This window comes from Octopus sinensis, linkage group LG11 (assembly GCF_006345805.1).
Source record: "Octopus sinensis linkage group LG11, ASM634580v1, whole genome shotgun sequence".
Taxonomy (NCBI): Eukaryota; Metazoa; Mollusca; class Cephalopoda; order Octopoda; family Octopodidae; genus Octopus; species Octopus sinensis.
In genome coordinates this window covers 71286281-71308585 of record NC_043007.1, presented here as the reverse complement: position 1 = coordinate 71308585, position 22305 = coordinate 71286281, and the positions used below count along the sequence as shown (strand labels likewise).

General features: G+C 33.3%; 1 protein-coding gene across 4 annotated transcripts in view; it reads right to left on the bottom strand.

Moving 5' to 3' along the window:
* LOC115217708 (unconventional myosin-X) overlaps positions 1–22305 on the bottom strand; it is a 560656-nt gene that overhangs the window by 72274 nt on the left and 466077 nt on the right. For all 4 annotated transcript variants that reach the window (XM_036507677.1, XM_036507678.1, XM_029787467.2 and 1 more), the window contains one exon: positions 8214–8327. In XM_036507677.1, coding sequence (XP_036363570.1) covers positions 8214–8327 — 114 coding nt within the window. The remainder of the gene's footprint in view (positions 1–8213; positions 8328–22305) is intronic.

Below are 22305 nucleotides of genomic sequence, written 5' to 3'. Positions count from 1 at the left end.
GAATAAGTATCAGTTACTGGGGTTGATTTATTCAACTAAAACTTCTTCAAGGCAATGCCCCAGTATGGTCACAGTCTAATGACTGAAACAGGTAAAAGATTAATGATATATATGTGTGTGCAGTATGTATGTACATATGTATGCATGTATGAATGTATATATATATATATAAATATATATATATATATATATATATATGTGTGTGTGTGTGTGTGTGTATGTGTGTGTGTGTGTGTGTGTGTGTGTGTGTGTGCGCGTGTGTGTATATGTGTGTGGGTGTGGGTGTGTGTGTGTGTGTGTGTATGCATATGTATATATATGTGTAATATATAAAGCTATATTCTCAAGATGCAAAAAGATGCACATCAAAATTAGAACCTGACATGAATATCTGTGTTTATGTAATGGCAAAAGAGCATGCCATCAAAAATAGTGTTGCTACTCATGTATAAAATTCCCTAAACATGCAAAAGACACAGGTATGTGGAAAGCATTAATTCCCAGTCGTTAGTAATTTCCCCCCGTCTCAGACCCGATAGTACTATAGTCTTTACTACTATGGTACCACACTAATGTTCTAATTACAACATGACAACTTCCTAGTGCTATTGCATTTATGTCCTAGTTCGAAGGCCTATGCAACATTCTGGTTCTATTAATATATGTCACCAACATTGATGAATGTTTATTCGCTGTATGGAGAAGATCCAGCAGCAGCAGTAATCTACTTATTGATGCTCTTCTCTCTCTACCTATCTCTCTCTCTCTCTCTCTCGCTGCTATATCGACTGGTTCAGCCTTGTAGTAAGCAAATCAATGCTGAAAACTACCTTGAGAACATTTCACTTCACCTCCACTCACTCATGGCACTTTCACACTTTCACAATGCTCGATTGCATCCACATATTTAGTTAACCTTTCTCCCCTCTACACACATCCAAAGATTGTTAATAGCAGCTTCACTAACATTGTTCTAGTAGAAGCATCACTGAAATCTATTAAAGACGGATGCATACACGTACGTACGTACGCACATACGAAATCTTATACAGATATGCACACATGTACATATAGGCATACATATACAAATAATGAATACATGCTATTTTGATATATAATTTGATATATAAATAATATGAATATGTATGTGCATGTGTGTGTGTGTGTATACATTATATAGATTTATATATATATATATTTAGATACATATTTATATAAATCTCTGTTGGTGGTTTACCAGAAGCAATATATATATATATATGTGTATACATGTGTTTGTGTATGTTTGTGTATGTGTATATATATAAACATACACACACACACACATATACATATGCACATACACACATATATATTTGTATGTGCAAACAGATATATGTGTGTGCATGCAGATATGTGTATGTATGCGTGTGTGTGTGTGTGTGTGTGTGTGTGTGTGTGTGTGAGAGAGAGAGTGTTTTGTGTGTGTGTTTGTGTGTAAAGGGTGATTCAGAAATCTCTTCCTTTTTAGATGATATATATAAAATATTTTATATTTTGTTACAGTTTCATTGTTATATCTATACTATATCCATGAGGAAAATTTCATTTTCCTTATATTTTGTACAAAAAATTCTTTTGATATCGTTTTATACAAGTTTACCAAAATGACATCAGGTCTGGTCCAGGCAGGTGACCATGTGAATGTTTTGTCAAGTGAAACAGTTCTCCTGAAATCTCAGGGTGGGGATGTTTAGGGTTGGATTGGTAAGAGTGTCAATGAATATAGGTGGGAGGGGGAAAGAAAGGCAGAGGGGGAGGATGTGAGACATATATTAGGTAGATCTCAACCAACCTTGATTGTCAGTGGGGGATAGGGAGTGGGGTTATATTGAGGCTAAAGGTCATTAGAATTGCATTTTGTGTGTGAGTGTGTGTGTAATTTAGTATTTAGCAAAGACTTTCTTTTACCTGAGGATGTAGCTTAAATTTTACATTATTTTGAAGGATTTTGCATTTTGCATTACTGCAGATACATAAGTAATTTATTATTAAATATAATAATATATATGTTTTAAGTTACATGTTTTAAGTTATGAAACAATTTGTTGCAATACTAGAATTTTCTTATTGTCTAATATAATTTCAACAAATTATTTTTCTGTTATTTATGACATTATGTAAATACATATATATCTGTATGTATATATAAGTGCAAACATGGTTCTGTGATTAAGATACTTGCTTTGTAATAATGGTGTTTGGGGGGTTCAGTCTCACTGCATGACATGTTGGGCAAGTGTCTTTGATTATAGCAGCATGAGTTGAATGGTTTGACAGAATCTGAAAGAATATGAAGACTACAACATGGTTCAATGGCTGGATGATCTTCCTTAAAGCTGAGCGTGATCGTTGCCAGAGCAGCCAACTGGCTTCCATACTGGTGGCACATAAAAGGGCACCATTTGAGCGTGAATCGTTACCAACATCGCTTTACTGGCACCTGTGCTGGTGGCATGTGTAAAAAGATTCGAGCGAGGTCGTTGCCAGTACCGCCTGACTGACCCCCATGCCGGTGGCACGTAAAAAGCATCCACTACACTCTCAGAGTGGTTGGTATTAGGAAGGGCATCCAACTGTAGAAACTCTGCCAAATCAAGATTGGAGCCTCCACTGATGACATCACTCCTCCCAATGTCTTTGAAGTTTTGGAATCTGCACTGAAATATATTTTCAAGGCTAGGGCAAACTTCCTTGAAAGTCTTCCATTATCTAAAATTAACGACCTTTTAATGTGAATTTCAAGTTTGGGAACAAATCAATTCTGTTGGGGTCAAATCCAGAGAGAACAAGCAAAGTATGACAGTTGCTTCATGCTTTACCAAAATGTCACTGACAAGGAGTAATGCATGACCACGCATGTTGTTATGATGTAGCATCCCTACAAACTGAATAACTGCTAAATTATACTCTTTGCTTGACTGGAGGAGCTATACCAAAGTTATTTACCAACTAAACAATGCCTCTTAAAGAATCAATAACTATTTTACAAAAACTGTTCCTAGGATTATCATATTACTGAATGCAATTTGGTCATGACACTTGGACAATCATCAAATGTTAAGTTAAACAAATTCTTAAAGAACAACTGAAATTCTTTGTCTATCATTTCTGGTGAAATTTTATGCTTTTTATTAAGTTTCTTTCATTACTCTCCTTCATGTGTGAAGGTGCATGGCTCAGTGGTAAGAGTGTTGGGCCCACAATCATGAGGTAGTGAGTTCAATTTCCAGACCAAGCTCTGTGTTGTGTTCTTGAGCAAGACACTTTATTTCACATTGCTCCAGTCCACTCAGCTGTAGAAATGAGTTGCGACATCACTGGTGCCAAACTGTATCAGTCTTTGCCTTTCCCTTAAAAAACATCAGTGGTGGGGAGGCAGGAGCTGGTATGCACAGGTGACTGCTGGTCTTTATCCCTTTACTCATTAGTCTCCAATAGATAACAGTGGAGATTATGCTGACACTAAAGAGCATTGATGTGCAGTAAAGAAATTTTATTCACAACCATATAGCTCCAAGTTCAAATACATTACACATAGCCTTTAATAAATGTCTATAATAGCCTTGGTTTGACTAATTTCTGAGAGAGAAACTGTAAAAACCAAGACTTGTGTGCATTAATATCATTTACTAATGATATAGGTGGAAGATATATTCATAAGCAATTCCATTGTGATGTTTGTTCTTCACCAAATTACAGACACTCCCTGTCAGCATTGCTATCATAAATACAATGAGCCTCTGATTTGCCTGATGGAAAACTTGCTACAACACTAGCACCCACCATTTGAAGTAAAATTTAAAATAAATACAACTGTTAGGGCTGACTTTATTTCTCATCATGCCAGGGTTAATGAAATAATAATCAGTAACATACTAGGGTTAATTTAATCGAACATAGTCCTCCTCATTTTGTGAAGGCAGTCTTATGTTTAGCCACAGGAAATAATAATAACAATAACAATTATTATTATTATTATTATTATTATTATTATTATTATTATTATTACTATTTCCATATAGGGAAACAACCTCTCTGACGTCAATGAAAATCCCTTGCCAACATATTCTCGTGTTCAGCAAAAACTTTTCAATAATAAAAGTATGTCAAATTCAATCATTTCACCTTGTACAGTTTTCTATAGCACCTGATTCACAGCACAGTAATTTTCCAATATTTTGATGGAATATTCCATTTCCTTTCAATGATTCCAAACCAACAAGAAATAAATATTGTTAAACATATTTTCTTAATGTTACCAACATTATTTGTGATTAGAATTATAATTTTTATCATCAGAATCATTATTAATGTCAAAAATTATTGTCATTATCCTTATCTTTATCATTATTATTATCATCATTGTTTTGTTGTTGTAGTTATTACGGTTGTGGTTGCCATGACTATTGACCAGAAATTTCAATTATGAAGGAATAAATCTTTGATTTCCTAACAAGCAGCATCACAAGACACTTTTCCCATGCTTTGTCTTTAACTAACCAATTATTTTGGTTGGAGACAAACTAAGAAATTACATCAATTATATTTTTCTATCTCCATTTAAGTTCAGCCAACTTTTTCAAACATTATTGAGTGATTGATCTGCTCAAGGTATTAAAGAGGTTTATTGATATGCTATTCCAAAACTATAGATTTAGTGTTAAAACAGAAAAGGACAAAATAACATGAAAAAAAAATGCTTTTACAGAAAATGAGAAGTTATTGATGAATGGAAAGTGTTTTCATGAAAAGAAAGTTCTTCATTCAAAGGACAGTTTATGGAGTTCATGGACCAAGGAGGTGTGGGGACACACAAACACCTTTCCCAGAACAAGGCTTCAGATTTCATTACCGGGGGGGTACAAATAAAAGCAAAGAAGCAATGCAAAGTAAAGGTAAAAATAAATGACAAAATATTGTGTGAAGTTAGTAGTTTCTCTTTTCCAATCATTGGAATATTTTTTCTTCTTCTTCATGCATCATACATACTTCTATCTCTTCTTGTTCCCGCATTACTTATTGGGTTAATTTTCTCCACCCAACTGATAAGGCTATTGATAGGGTGTTCTAGGGTGTTCAAGGGTTTTGGTTAAAAAATCTAAAGATCATCATGTACAGTAAAACAATTAGGTTGTGACTGATATGTACAGAATTCAAAGGTGGACTTGGTCCTGTGCACCTATCACATAAGTCCACAAGTGTGTAGACATATCTTGATATCATGTGAATCAGTTCCCTTCCCTAAAGGTTAAACAGAACTTGTGGATGAAGGGTAAGCTCAAGACAACAGGAAACTAACAGGGTAAACTTTAAATGACAGAAGGCAACTACCTTCATCTTCCAAGAAAAATCATAAACCATATCCCCTCCCTACAAACATATTATATACAAAGAGAGAGGGAGAGAGAGGAAAAGAGAGAGGTTGTTTTCTTCTCTATTATGATATTAGCAAGTGGAACATTCTCTTTATTTGTTCAGCTAAATAAACAACAAAACAGTGGATTTTGTTATTTAACCCCTGGATAGCAGTGATAAAACAGACAAGCCTATGATCAAAAATATTCCAGCTGCGACCATCTTGTCTTATATTCACTATATCTAATACTACTTAATGGTCACCTCCATATTTTAAAGACAGTAGTGTGTGACAAGGTAGACTTAATTGCAATTTCTAGTAGGTTGAGCAACTCCCTCAAGGTTCCTTCATTGGCTTGACAAATGAAGCATAGTTCAATGTGGTTATGAGACTGAAGTAGACTGAGCATCACTTGAAATATTAGTAAAACATTTTAAACTATTTCAAACAGAGAATGGTGAACAGGTATTGTATGATGATGTGATCGATTGAAAGAGAACATATATGTGAAGAACTGAAGTTGACCACCACCACCACCACCACCACCACCATCATGATCATCATCATCATCATTTAATGTCTATTTTCCATGCTGCCATGGATTGGATTGCTTGACAGAACCTGCAAGCCAAAGTACTGTACCAAGTTCCATAGTCTGTTTTGGCATGGTTTTTATGGTTGGACACCCTTCCTAATGCGAACCACTTTGCTGATTGGACTGGGTGCTTCTCATGTGGCACCAGCACTGGTGAGGCCAGTTTTGGCATGGTCTTTATATGGCTGATTGCCTTTCCTAATGCCAATTGCTTTACAGAGTTTCAACAATAAGAAGTAGAGGTGACTGAAAACGGGTTGGAAAATTTCTCAAGGGTGCTTTTTACTTCAAGAATACACAGTCACATGCATGTTAACATAATGTAGTGAGCCAAAAAAAATTGTTAATCATTAGAATTCTCTATAGAATAATGACAAAAGCTGTTTATTAATTAGTTAGAAGTGTGCACATTGACCAAAATAATAAGCAATAATTAAAGTCTACATTGTGTAGAAAATTCTTAAAATGTGGTTTTCATGCTCCTTGTACTATGGAAGATTTTAAATGTATGATTCAATTTTAATTCCCGAGGAGATAAAATCTTCTTCTGTGAGATAATGTTTTTAATGTCTTACTCCCTTCTCTCTCTTTCCATTTCTTTATTTGTCACTTCTATTTCTCTTAGTCTTTCTCTTTCTCTATTCTTATAACTTTTCTCTCTTATTCTTTGGTTCAGTTTTTTTCCTTGCAAAACTCTCTCTCACTCATTCTCAATTAACTATTCAATTCATTAAAAATACATGATAAAGTTTTTCTTTGGTATACTTTGAGAATATTTATGAACATTTTCACATTATATTTCTCATATCAAAGTTACATAGAAATTTTATACTTCAAGTTCATTCACTTACATACAAATGCATAAGATATAAAATGCACAATTTGTTTACACATTAGAATTTTTTTTATTCAACATATACTAGCAGAAAGTTGTAAAGAGGGTAGCATTTCTGCTAGCAACCATAATGAAAGAGAGATAATTCCTATTAACAATAAGTACCAAAGATGAAGATCAGATCCTTTTGCATGTCTCCATTTAAATTTTAATTGATGTAAATTTTGGCCAACATAATTTGACTAATTAAGTTGTTGCTTAGCTCTTAATCAGCTTTGATTTAGTAGATCTATGATTAAAAATCAATAAAAAAGAATTGATTGTTCCTTTTGAGAGCCAGTAACAATAATAATAATCCTTTCTCCAATAGCACAAGGCCTGAAATTTTGTGGGGAGAAAACTAGTTGATTACACTAACCCAAGGGCTCTACTGGTACTCATTTTATTGATACCAAAAGGATGAAAGGCACACTTGACCTTAGTGGAACTTGAACTCAGAACGTAAAGTTGGAAGAAATGCCACTAAGCATTGTGTCCAGCATGCTAATGATCCTGCCAGCTCACTGCTTTTGATTTGTGATTTAGGTACAAGACAAACGGTTTTGAGGGGGAGGGAGTTAATTGATACTATTGACCCTAAAAATATCAATAATAATAATAATAATAATAATAATAATAATAAGGCCATATACCCTGTTGCAGTATCAGACACTGGGTCTCATGGCTTCTGATTTTAATTAATTAATTAATTATCTTGTACATGTTTTTTCTTGGTATAAAAAGATGGGCTATAACAAATATTCTGCTCAATACCACAGACTTGCTTGTCTGTAGCATGTCCCTTAGTGGCTGACAATATGTGCATCTCTGATCAAGAGCAGGAGTAGTAGGGGGAGTATCATAGCCATGTGTTGTGAGGAATTCTTTGGGGTTTGAATAATTCACCTCTGGAAACATGGGTGTTTCGTTCAACATCCTTAAACAACCCTTATTCAGGGACCTTTTGAGTGGGATGGGTGACTTGACCAGAAGAAAATTCCAACTGGGCCCCACCTGCAAGGTCATGTGCTGTTTATCTTGATATGAGATCACCATGTCATGCACATATGGTTGTGATGCATGTACCTGGTGTACCCTTATCAGACGGGTAGTCATGATGGGTATACTGGGTTTCGTATATTTGACCCCAGTGTCACTTTGATGGCATGCACTGCTCTCTCACTCAATAATAATAATGATAATAATAATGATGATGATGATGATGATGATGGTGATGATAATGATCATGAGGATGATGAAGATTATGATGATAAAATTCTTGCAATTAGTGGTCTTTGAAAAGTTTATATATTCAGTGAATCAAGTTTGAAAGTAAATAATCTTACCTTAAATAAAGAACATGCCAACTGAATATTGTCAGCATCATGGAGATGGATATGTGATGTTGTGATGCTTCCAGTTTTATTGTAGCGGAGCATTTCATCCTTGGAGAGGAGATCCTGGTGAAACGAACAAAAACAGACCAGAATGAACATCTTAACAAAGTCAAATTCACAATAGAAAATGCATATAACAGACACAAGTATATACAAGTATCTGTGTGTGCATGCATATATGTGTGTGTGTGTGTGTGTGTATGCATATATATGTGTGTGTGTGTGCATGTGCATGTGCACACACACATTTACAAACTGTGATATATATGTGTGTGTTTGTTTGTGTGTATGTATGTATATATATGTTTGTGTATGTATGTATATATATATATGTACATATATATATATATATATATATATATATATATATATATATATATATATATATGTGTGTGTAAGTGTATATATGTATATATGTGTGTGTATATATATATATATATATTTGTATATATGTATGTATATGTATGTACATATATGTATATATATATGTGTGTGTGTATATATATATATACATATATACACATAGATACATTTATATATATGTATGTCTATATATGTGCTTGTATATAAATACATACATACATACATACATATATATATATATATATATATATATATATATATATATATATATATATAATATATATATATATATATATATATATATATATGTGTGTGTGTGTGTGTGTAGGTATGTGTATATATAAACTCTGTACAACAAAGCAAATTAGCAACATTATTAGTTTCAATATAACATTATTAGGCAGTTATTTTTTTTTATCTATTTTATATTGCATTTTGTGAAGAATAGTGTCTTTGGAGATAGGTTTTCCAATGGGCCATTCCCTGTTCACTGTATTTCTGGCAATGACAGTAACCAGGGAGTCTCAAATTCAATGCACAGCAAATGTCACTAAAGAAGTCAGTATGTGCACACACACACACACACACACACACAAAGAAAATAACATCAATTCTAAAATTGATGCTTTTGTGTCAGCTAAAAGGATGGAGAAAATAAACAGGTTGAGCAATGGAGCTGTGAGGAAGCAAATGAGCCAAATGCTTAAAGCAGAAATTTCATTGGAGAAGGATTAAATGTTTATTGGCATTGTAAGATAGAGAGATGAGAAAGACTAACACAGGCTTTCAAATATTTCTGTGAATTCTACAGTTTTATTAGTAAAATGTGGAGGTGCAATGGCCCAGTGGTTAGGGCAGCGGACTCGTGGTTGTAGGATTACAGTTTCGATTCCCAGACCGGGCGTTGTGAGTGGTTATTGAGCGAAAACACCTCTGTTGTACTCTTTCGCCACAACTTTCTGTCACTCTTTCTTCTGTTGGCCTGCTCGCTTAGCCAGCGGGGTGGCATCATATGAAGGCTAAAACAATGTGAAGCGCATTGTGACCAGCGATGTGTAGCAACATCTGATAGCCTGGTCGGTCACGGCGATTGGTAAAATAATGTGTCTAGGTTCTCTATCTGGAAAATTGTTTTGTTTAAGAGCTGTGCAATTTTTCTCAACAGGAACAAAGTAACTGTTTCCATGTGCTGAATTTATAAATATTTATTCCTCTGATTAGACACACATATACACATACATACGTACATACATACATACATACATACATACATACATACATACATACATATTTACATACATACATACATACATACATACACACATACATTAGGTGTGTGTGTGTGTGTGTGTGTGTGTGTGCATAAGTATGTAAAAAATAAGATGACAAAAGAATCAATGATTATCTTATGAACTTCACTAGCTTACAGCTGTTTCTGCTCTATGATGCAATGGACTCATAGTTCAATGCTTATAGCTTCATCAGAATGTAAGCTAATGAAGTTCATAAGATAATTGCTTATTCCTTCATTGTCTCATTTTCTCATTATGTCTCTGTACTTGACTAACACTTCATTCTGAAATATATGTATACTGAATTCTATACAAAGTTATTAGTCATGCAATGCTTAAGCAAAACATGTAAGTATGTATGTATAAATATAATGAAACTGGACAAGCTTCTATCGAAATGCAAAATTCAGTGTTGAATCAATAGCAGGTTTCTTGTAATGAAGATTGCAATTTTGACATAAACCAATATTTCTTAAAAGTTAAAAAAAACAAAAAACATACTCTTCAGCTAAGTCTGTGCGAAAGCAATATTGCAAAAGACATCATTTATAAAGCAGCAGATTTTTGGTTTCCTTGCTTATGTTTACAATCTTTATTGATGTATATCAGTAAAAGAAAGACATACACAAACATATGGCAAACTTCTGCACATATTCAGCTACAATTTAATAAGTTAGTTCTTGAAATATGTCAGTATTTCTTTGGGAGTTTCATACTACTGGACTGAAATTTTTGCACTTTTTGTAAAAACTCACTATTCTATTTCGTTTTGGGATTTGGTTTGCAAGATTCCTTATGTGAGTTCGTGTGTTGAAGCATATTCTGTCGTGTCTGGGGAGAGTCATTTTCTTTTTGTGCCTTATAATTTAACACATTCACCGGTAAAATTTCCACTTATTTCTTATTTTATTTTCCTAAAATTTTCATTGTATCTTGCAACCTTTTCAGTAGTCAATAGATGGACAGAGTCAAGACTATTGAAAAGTTTGCAAGACGCAACAAAAATTTTAGGAAAATAAAAGTAAGAAATAAGTGGAAATTTTACCAGTAAGTGTGTTAAATTATAAGGCCCAAAAAGAAAATAACTCTCCCCAGACACAATAGAATTCACTATTTTACTTTTGTATAAATTTCAATAAAGTAACACTAAGTTTCATATATTCTTAATGACTCATGAAAACAAACATTAAGCCCTAAACCAGTGAGAATTTTGGCAGTCATGAAGTGTATTTCACAGAAAATACAAAATAGATGAAGTGAGATTTTGCAAACTACAGTCAGACATTTTACTAAGTCAAGCAGACATTTATAAGTTTACAACTAATCTCAAAATGTCTCCTAGGATGAGTTTCTTAGATGTCAACACTAAATGTTTTTAGTTAAAGAAAAAATCACAGCAAATAACTTTTCCAACAACAAATATCAATTCAACTTTAAATTTTAATTCCATGGAAATTAAATGTAATTCTTGCTTGATAATGAGAATTTGGAAAACAAGAATTACAAAAGTATGACATAAACTTTATGTCTGACTTAAGTATATCAGCATTAAATATTGAAGCAATTTATCAGAACTATATACATCTACATTCAGTGGGCAGATAATATGGTTATCAAATGTATAATAGACTGTTTGATAAATCTACAGAGGATTGATTTGTTCGTCTGGTTCACATTGGAGGTGGCGAGAAGTAATGTTATTACTAAGACCCATGGTTAACAGTTTCTATATTATCAGTTCAAATACTGTCATATGTATTGGTGTGAATGTATTTGTGCTGATGCTTATATGTTTCTGAATAAGTATATATATATCTTTCTATAGATGTATATATATATATATATATATATATATATATATATATATGTGCATGCATTTTTTGTGCAAATCCCAAAGTAGTGAATGATTCAGCCAGGCCACAGTCCAATGCCTGAAACAGGTGAAAGTGTGAAGAATAAAAGGAGGTGTTGGTATGTAACTGAGGTTGGCAAATTACCATTTACATACCAAGCCATACATGTTTGTATAGGCATGGTTCTACAATATTTCAGCTACTATGCTTGTAGAATAATACAAAGAAAGACCCTATGGATTTAGTGGTAGCTGGATAAAGGAAAAGCTACAATCTCATTATCAAGATGTGATCTATTTAAACTAGACATGGAAATTTGATCTTCTTTGCTTTATTTTCACTAGCAATGATGTTTTATGGGATAAGAAGGAATTCTTCTTGTGAGTGAAGGGATCAGACCTCTCTTCAGGAATTCCCCTAGATGGCACTGGTAAGATTTGAAAAGGGAGAAGATAAATTGGTTTGTTTTACCCTTTCGTTACCAACTTGGCTGAAACCAGCTCTGGCTCTGAGTACAAATGTCTTGTTTTCTTAAGTTTTGAATTAAAATATTCCACCAAGCCTTAGTCACAACTTACATTCCTAACACTAGCTGAATGATAACTAAGTTATTTTACTAAACTCTTTGTTATATTTAAAGTAATTGAAAGAAATACAGAGCATCTCAAAATAAATACAGTAACGAAAGGGTTAATAAAATTAAGATGATTGTCAACTTTTTAAACTTGTCAACATTATAGTAAAGAGTAAAGAAAGAAGAATTATTAAATGGATGTAAATTTCATGTTGTCTTCATAATAGAGAGGAAGAGGAAGAGGAGCAGGAGGAGGAGGAGTGAGATTTCATTAAATATTTTTTTGTAAGAATTTTTTTGTCAGTTTGGGAACTGTTTGGGCCAGGGTCTAACCAATGTCTTGAGAGTGAATTTGGTAGCTGGAAGCTAGATGGAACCTCATCCTGTGTGTTTAGCAAAAAGAGACTAAAAGAATAAGTACAAGACTTTAAAAATAATAATAATAATAATAATAAATTACTGAGGTTGATTTCATTGACTAAAACCTTGAGCAGTGTCTCAGATTTGAAAATTGAAATGAGTAAAAGAATTCCTATATGAATAGGCTATATTGTATACATTCCTATATCAAACAGATATATTGCATATATTACAATATATTATTTAATATTTAGTCTCTTCTTCACAAAGTAGGACATTTTATAGTGGTAATTCATTTACATTTTTGTAAATGAACATAAAATATCTGAGATATTGTCAGTATGCATACATTACATTAAGTTTTGGCCGTTCTGCTTATTCTCTTGTATTTCATTTCTTTTATGAAAATCATATACTAGATATTATAAATTAGATATCCAACATCATACTATTATATATTAGATATCCGACATTGTACTAGTATATATTAGATATCCAAAATGTCTCCTGGTAAAAACAACAAAACAATGAGCAGGAATAGAAAGTATATAATTATGTTGTGAGGAAAATTCAACGTTTCAGACAGTGGTCTTTTGACAAGAACAAAAACAGTGGGGACACAAACAAGTAAAAGAAATTTTAAGTACAAAGCTGTCAAAGCAAAAACAACATGGTGGGGGAATAAAGAATAGGAGTGAAAGAGCGAGTGTGGGCTGAATGGTGTTTGGTAGTCAGGAGAGTGAAAAGGGAAGGGAATTAAGTAAGAAGTGGGGAGAGATGAAGTTGTATGAGAAGACTAGTTATATATGTGTGCGCATATGTGTGTAAATGAGTGTGTGTATATATGTATAAGGGAATGTGTTTCTTTGAATATGTTATGTGAGTGGGTACAGATGTGTGTAAGATCTGGGGCTTAGGCACAAGCATGGCTGTGTGGTTAAGAAGCTTACTTCTCAACCATTTGGTTTGTGGTTTAGTCCCAATGTAGATCACCTTGAGTAAGTATCTTCATTTATAACTGCAAGCCAACCAAAGCCTTCAGAGTAGATTTGGTAGATGGAAATTGAAAGAAAAACGTGTTGTGTGCATGTGCATGAGAGAGCTGCTCATTTCTTGTCTTCCATGAAAAATATGTATGGCCAGAGGGAAATATTTCCTTACTTGAAAACAGATGTGGGTTAGTGACAGGAAGAACATCCAGTCACAGAAAATCTGGTTCAACAAATTCTGTTTGATCCATGCAAGCATGGAAAAGTGAATATCAAAATGATGATGACATCTGTATATTTGTTTGTTTGTCTGTGTGTTTATCTACCTATCTACCTATCTACATATTTATTTATACACACACACATACACACACATGCCTATACTCACATAAAATGCTGACATACTTCCATATACACACATACCCACACCCATCTAAAGACCTACATATATTGCCCTCTCCCACCTTCAGTCTTTATTCACCATGTTTTGTTTTTGTTTGTCTGCTTTACATGTAACCCTCTTTACTCTTTTTTTTGTTGTTGTTGTTCCTGATGAACCACAGTCCAAAATATTGATTTTACTTGTAATTATATCTGATGTAGACCAACTTGACTGTCACTGAATTTACATTATACATTGGATATGTATAATTATATAACTTCTCTTCCTCCACTGATGATTGAACATGTAACACATGAAACTTTAAGCTCTCTGAATCTGGACTATCCTGCAGATATTTATTTTACATACACCTTTCTAAATAGATTATGTTGTTCTCAGTTTATATTTAGTTGTTGAATTGTACACACATTTTATATATAACTTCTCTTCCTCCACTGATGATTGAACATGTAACACATGAAACTTTAAGTTCCCTGAATCTGGACTATCCTGCAGATATTTATTTTACATACACCTTTCTAAATAGATTATGTTGTTCCCAGTTTATATTTAGTTGTTTAATTGTACACACATTTTAATCAGCACTTTACACACTTATATACATGCACATACACATTTAGAATCAGAAAAACACACAATCAGACATAAAAACAAACACACACACACACAAATGCAGAAACAGTAAAAAGATATCCGTCAGTTTTGATGATAAGCTTACCAATTGCTTTATCAACTGAGCTGTCAGTTTATCGAATTAGCATTAAGTGGCTGAGTGTTCCACAGACAGCTACAATCTTATTGTAATTATCAAGCAAATACAGCTTGATATAATCTACGAACTATTTGGTGGGCTTCCACACAGTTTCCATCTCCACAATTTTGCTCACAAGGCTTAGGTCGACTCAAGACTATGAGGGAAATTGCTTGCCCAAGTTGTGATGCAGTAGGATCAAATCCAGCACAACTCCGTAATTATGAAATAAACTTCTTAACCTTTCAGATGTGTCTGTGTTATAAATTAATGAGTGTAATCAAAAATAAACTCAACTACATAAACAATTCACAAAACAAAACATACACACATATAGATACACACAACAGATAGATAACACTCACACACACACACATGCACACACAACAAATGCCAATGAAAACAGAAATACACACACACACACACACACACATATACAGACTTCAATGCCATTAAAACAATCAAAATAAACCCTGAACTAATCAATTCAGGTTAGACTAGATACTAAGACCTAAAATGTGTTATAAATGGCTATTTTGCCAAACTCTGGCTATATTGCTGTTTCTTAATCCGGTCGAATTGCACTGTGCAGAATACTTTACTTAAGCAGGCTACCACCACCACCACCACCACACCACCACCACCACTGCCGCCACCGCCGTCATGATCATCATCACTGACAATTTATTATAGCAAATATAGATCAAAGGATTATTGTGATGAGTGAGTAATTTGATCTGGTTTACTGGTCAATGGAAGCAGACAACAGGAGCCAACTAACAGATTATCATGTCAGTAGAGAGATAGTTGGGTAGATTTCAACACTGATCTGAATGCGAGTAATAAACAGCAAAACAGAATGTGCTATTGAGCTATTTAACCTTTTAATATTCACACACTGTCACACCCACACTCTTCTGATGGATAAAGCAACAATGTGTTTTCCTCTTATTGACAATAAGGTAACAATACAAGACAATAGCATCATCACCACTTTCATTATCATTGTTAGCATAATCAGGGAGTTCCTTAGAATTGAGGAAGATATCCATCTTCCCACTGGTGGATGTCTTTGCAGAATTTATATATTATGGGGTGGTGAACTGGCAGAATCGTTAGCACAGCAGCTAAAAATTCTTAGCAACATTTCATCCATCTGAGTTCAAATTCCGCTGAGACCAACTTTACCTCTCATCCTTTCAGGGTCAATAAATTAAATATCAGTTGAGTTCTGGGGTTGATATGATTCACTTACCCACTCTCCCAAAATTGCCAGCCTGGTGCAAAAATTTAAAATCAATATATCATGGGGTAGACTTGCTATGTATTAGACATTCCATGTATTTTGAATCAAATCCAAAACATGGACCCAGTAATAAATTAGACTAAGCCAATCAGGTAGTCTATTTTAAAGGTGAATGTCGAGTGATTTCTAGCCACCATTTTTTTAATCTATAAGAGGAACTTAACTTAGCACTGCATGCTAACAAATCCTTCACTAATTATACAGAGGTTCTGTTGATTATGTCTCTGAGCAACCAATGGCAGTTATTTACAGTTACTTTCTGAACTGAGCCAATGAGATGAGTCAGGTAGCAAGGATAGGTCATGTCACAGGATACATTACAGGCAGTCACAGATCATGTTACAAGCCATGTCACATGGACCAGGTAGCAGTTGGAGGTCATAAGCCATTGATGTTTCAACTAGTATGCAAATACCAATCAATTCACCAGTGAAACATAGGGTTTACTTCTGAACAGTTTCATGTTTATTGTCAGAAATATTGAAATGCTTTTAATATACATTGGAATTCAGTGTAAAAAGAAGCAGGAAGTGGGATGAGTTCATCTTGAGTGGAAGTGCAAAATAACTGGTTTCATTGTGTCTGGAGAAAAGAATTTGTGAGTTTGGCAGAAGTCTTCTAGAGATCAATCACACTTCACCATTTATACTAAAGATCAATCATGGTTTGCCATTCACCAAACAAATATACAACAAAAGGTGCTACTTTGGCATGTGATCTACAACTTAAAGGGAGATTGCTTTAGGTTACTTTTTAGTTTACTTTTCAATTTCTAAAAACCCAGATGTTGGCTAAGACATAAATGAAACATGGTTTTATTATTATTAAAATTGTAAGAATTTTTTTACGAAGAAATGGCCTTTTATATTCTTTTATTCTTTTATCTGTTTCAGTCATTTGACTGTGGTCATGCTGGAGCATCACCTTTAGTCGAACAAATTGACCCCAGGACTTATTCTTTGTAAGCCTAGTACTTATTCTATCAGTCTCTTTTGCTGAACTGCTAAGTTATGATGACATGAACACACCAACATTGGTTGTCAAGCGATGGTGTGGGGAACAAACACAAACACACATATATATGGTGGGCTTCTTTCAGTTTCCATCTACCAAATCCACTCACAAGGCTTTGGTTGGCCCAAGGCTATAGTTGAAGACACTTGCCCTAGGTACCATGCCGTGGGACTGAACCTGGAACCATGTGATTGGTAAGCAAGCTACTTACCACACAGCCACTCCTGATGAACAAAATGTTGCATCATGTCATTGTTGTGATAAAGAAACGAAGGAAACTCAAAGAAATGGGTAAAACGATGAAATTTTGCCAAATTTACATTGCAAAACTCATGGCTGCCAAACTCATGAAATTTACATGCTTATTTTAATTATTATATTATTGTTTATTCATGGTTTCTTATTATTATTTACTAAGACATAAATGAAACATGGTTTTATTATTATTAAAATTGTAAGAATTTTGGAAAAATACATTTACAATACTAAGCATGTACAAATAAACTTATATAATATTTAAATAGCAATTTGAAAATAAAGATGAAATAAAACTTTGAATAATGTTATTGATGAATTGAGCGAACATTTGTGAGAAATGTAAGAACATCTTATGGGTTTTTAGAAATTGAAAAGTAAACTAAAGTAATTCAGCTTTTAAGTTGTAGATCACACATGAAAATAACAAGGAAATCTCTACTTGCTAAAAATAGTAACCAAATATTCCTCAAATCACATCATTCTATTCTAAATAAAAGCAAGATAGTCATGGCTGGATTGCTTTTAATCACAGGCCTACTCAATTGGGTTCAACCAGGGTTTAAACAATATGTCACAACATAATCCAGCATATTTCAGTGTTACTGTGCCTTATTATAATAGGGTTCATTTGGTTAAGGTAATTAGATTTGTCTGTTAATGTTAGTTAGTAATCCAAGGAACATTGAATCCTACCGAGAATGGTTTTCAAGTTACCATTCACTGAAAAGTTAACACAGCTAGGATGAGCTGAGGAATGATGATGATGATGATGATGATGATGATGAATATCTTTTACGTTGTTACAAAACGACCATAAATGCACAGGGAAGTCTATATATGGCTGGTACTTAATTCAACCTGGTGAGTGAAGAATGGTAAAAATTGTTATTGATAGAAATGAAATTCTAAACAGGAAAATGGAACAAAATATGATGTCAAAGGCTCCACTTAATGATGATGATGATGAAGATGATAATGATGATGATGAGGAGGAGGAGGGGGAGGATTTCTTATCCACATGAGTACAAATCTTTAAGAGAGAGATAAAGTCAGACGAATTGCCCCTAGAGAGGTAAAAGAAAAACAAAAAAAAAAAACAAAGACAACTAAAGCAGGATATAAACTCAAAATGTAAAGAGACAGTATTTTGTTCAGCATTCTACCATTTTTGTTAGTCTAAGATCTTGCAACCCTACATCTAAGAGATGTTACAATGAGTCGTGGACACTGCAACAGAGTTGTGTTCATTATCTTTTCTACTGAAAACTTTTAAAGGTTAGCAAAAAACTATACAATCTTCTAATCTTCAGACTAAGAAAATCCAAAAACTAATACTGATATTTGCATAGATCTCAACATGGCAGTTATTTCATAGTTTTAAAATGCCAGTCATGAAATATCTGATTTGCACTATCGTGTTAGTCAACTGAAAAATGTAATTAATTAAGCTAATCCAATGTTTTCTGGATTGAGGAAACCGCTAACCACATCCTTAAACTTTTCATCTTAATATGTACTTCATCTTTTAGAACCTTTTTATCTCTCCAGAGAATTGGCGAAGAGAGTACATTTATTCAAAGTCAACATCACAGAGGTCTACCCTGAAGAGGATGATGGAGAATAAAACAGTATCCCTGGTTGGACTGGATTCAAATTATTTGTGTCATCCACTGAATTCTTGACCCAAACTGGTACACAATCCTGCACCTAGAACTGTTCTACAATGCTGATTGTAATTCTATAAGTATCCAAGTTGAAAAGTTTAGTAATTGGTGAAGAATATCTTACCTTTGCCTCTCTCATAGATGAAAAGGCATATTCCTAAATGTTATAGATCTTGTATACGCACCTATATATGGAACCTAGAGTCCAACCTGACACCTAACTTCAGAAGGCTTCCAATAAATATCATCTAATACAGTGCTATCATAAGTATAAAAACAATAGTAGTTCTTGACGACTTTTTGTTTTTCAACAATGCTAATCATTATTTTAAAGCTTTTATTAGATGCTTTGAACCAGAAAACAGGATTAGCATACTTAGTTTAATTTCTGGATTGGCTAAAAGATGAGAGAGTGTAAAATAGGTGTTTTATAGAAACCATCTGGAAAATCCTAACTAGCTAGCCGTGCAAAAGTCTGTGTAATTGTCAGCATTGATTTGATTCTCCATGCTCTAATGATTTTCAAAATATACAGATTTGCTAGACTCTGAAAGCATTGAATGAGCTTATGTTTGTTAACATCATGAACTTGTGAAGGCACTGAAAAGAATGAAGGATGCTGGTCATCCTACCACAATTTATTCATGTGAAAAAAAAAACTTGGCAAGGTTTATACTCATATTTATTGAATCACAATTTCAATAACTTTACCATTTAGCTTCCATATATTTTTATGAAATTTTAAAATAACAATGTGGTTGGAATAATTTGAGGAGATCTATTGGTGTTGGTAATAAATTAGATGAGTAGGAATGATGTCAGTGAAGTTCAAAACGAGCTGGAGAATTAAGGCAGTCTTAATGACTGGAAAACAGATTAAGATAATTATATAGTTGAACGATTATATATTGCACAAGGGGGAGATTTACAGGATTTCTTCATTTGCATACAATGTTTACTCTGGGTGTGTGTGTGCATGTGTGAATGTTTATGAGTGGTTATATGTGTGTGTGTGTGCATGTGTGTGCTTGTGTTTGTGTGTGTGTGTGTGTGTGTGTGTGTGTGTGTGTGTGTGTGTGTGTGTGTGTGTGTGTGTGTGTGTCAGTGTGTGTGTACCCATTTATCAATGTTAGTTTGGGCTGATAATTTCGGCAAATTTAAGATATTAGCAGAAATTATTACCACAAATACCTTACACTTGGATGATTTACATAATACAAATACAGAAATACTCTGTATGGTACCCTGAAATTAGTTAAGTACATGATGCAATCTTAATTTATGATCTTTAAGTCAGTACTCCAAAAAATAGTTCCTTTCAACAAATCAGGACAAATGTCAAGAAATCTTTTCCTGCTATTTTAGTCTTTCACAATCATTCATTACTTTGGCCAGGTACAAAGATTACAGTTTTAGAGAAAAAACTAAAAAATTTTTATTGGTATTTACACTAATTCAAAGACATTAGAGGCATAAATGAAGTGTAATGAGTTCATAATAAAGCTGAAATAGGCTCCTTATTACTGGGTCACTGGAGGTGAAACCTTTTGTCTGATGACATGTGTCACACTTTTGTAGCATTCCTTGAACAAAAGAAGTTACTTTGAAATTCTAAATGAAAACACAACTTTTATATTATTTTCTTCACGAAAAGACAGAAAGGAACAATGACAATATTCTACACATTACTGATATTATTCTCTTTCACTAAAACTAATTCCCAACATATTTCTCATTATTTGCTTTTTCCACCTTACATCTGTTCTGCTCTGGAAAACCAGACTGTCTGTGTATCTTTAGAACAGGTGTGTAGCATAAGGAGAAAATTCCTACAACTTTTTATCCAAACTACAAACCAAATACATTAAAAGACACAACACAATGCCAAAGTTTGGACACAGCATGGATGGTGTAGGCATCTTCCTTAATTTCTTCTTTAACAAAGCAAAAGAAAATGACATTGCATGATATTTCTTATCTTTTATTTGTTTCTGTCATTAGACTGAGGCCATGCTGGGGCACAACCTTAAAAATTTTTAGTCAAATGAATCAAATGCAGGACTTATTTCTTTAAGCCTTGTCTTAATCAATCAGTCTCTTTTGCTGAACTGCTAGGTTACAGGGATGTTAACACACCAACAACAGTTATCAAGAAATGATGGGGTATAAACAAGCAAAAGGCACACACACACACACAGAGTTTTTATTTTAGCAGTTACTTAAAAGTTGCAAGATGTTTTATTAGGAGATCAGTAAAACTGTAGCAAAATACATAGATGGATTCAAACTCTACTAAATCTAGAGCCATCAGGGTTTTGTATCACAATGATCTGTATACCTCTCTGCTGAGTTGCAAATGGAACATCTTGCAGATTGGAAGTGACTATTCAAATAGATAAAACTACAATGTTCTTTGAGTAAATTTATTAAATACCTTTTATTATTCACGTTGCATACATATATATATATATGTTATATATGTGTACATATATATATATACATATATATATATGTATATGTATATATATATATATATATATATATATATATATATATATACACATATATATATTTATATATACATATATATATTATATATACATATATATATTTATATATATATATATATATATATATATATATATATATATATATATATATATATATATATCAAAATAAGCAACAAGAATATCTTCGGTACCAAAGCTATTCTTGTTGCTTATTTTGATTATAATCACCCCATGGATTTATATGGATAACACCGTGCCAAATTCTGGTGCATCTAACTTAAGTACCATATCCATTTGAATCTAAATTTTGCTGAAATATATATATATATATATATATATATGTATGTATGTATGTATATAAAGTTATAAATAGCGAGAGAAATATAGTATGATAAGATTTAATTAACTATTGGAAATTCTTACATAACAATTGTTATACAAGAATTTTCAATGGTTAAATAAATTTTATCACTGCCTTTAGTCGAGCAAATCGATCCCAAGACTTATCCTGTGGGACTCATTTGCTGAAACATTAAGTTAAGGGGACACAGACAGACCAACACCAGTTGTCAAGCAGTGATGGAGGGGCAAACACAGGCACAAAGACACACACACATAGATCTACACATTTATACACACACACATACACACACACACACATATATATATATAATATATATATACATATATATATAAATAAATAT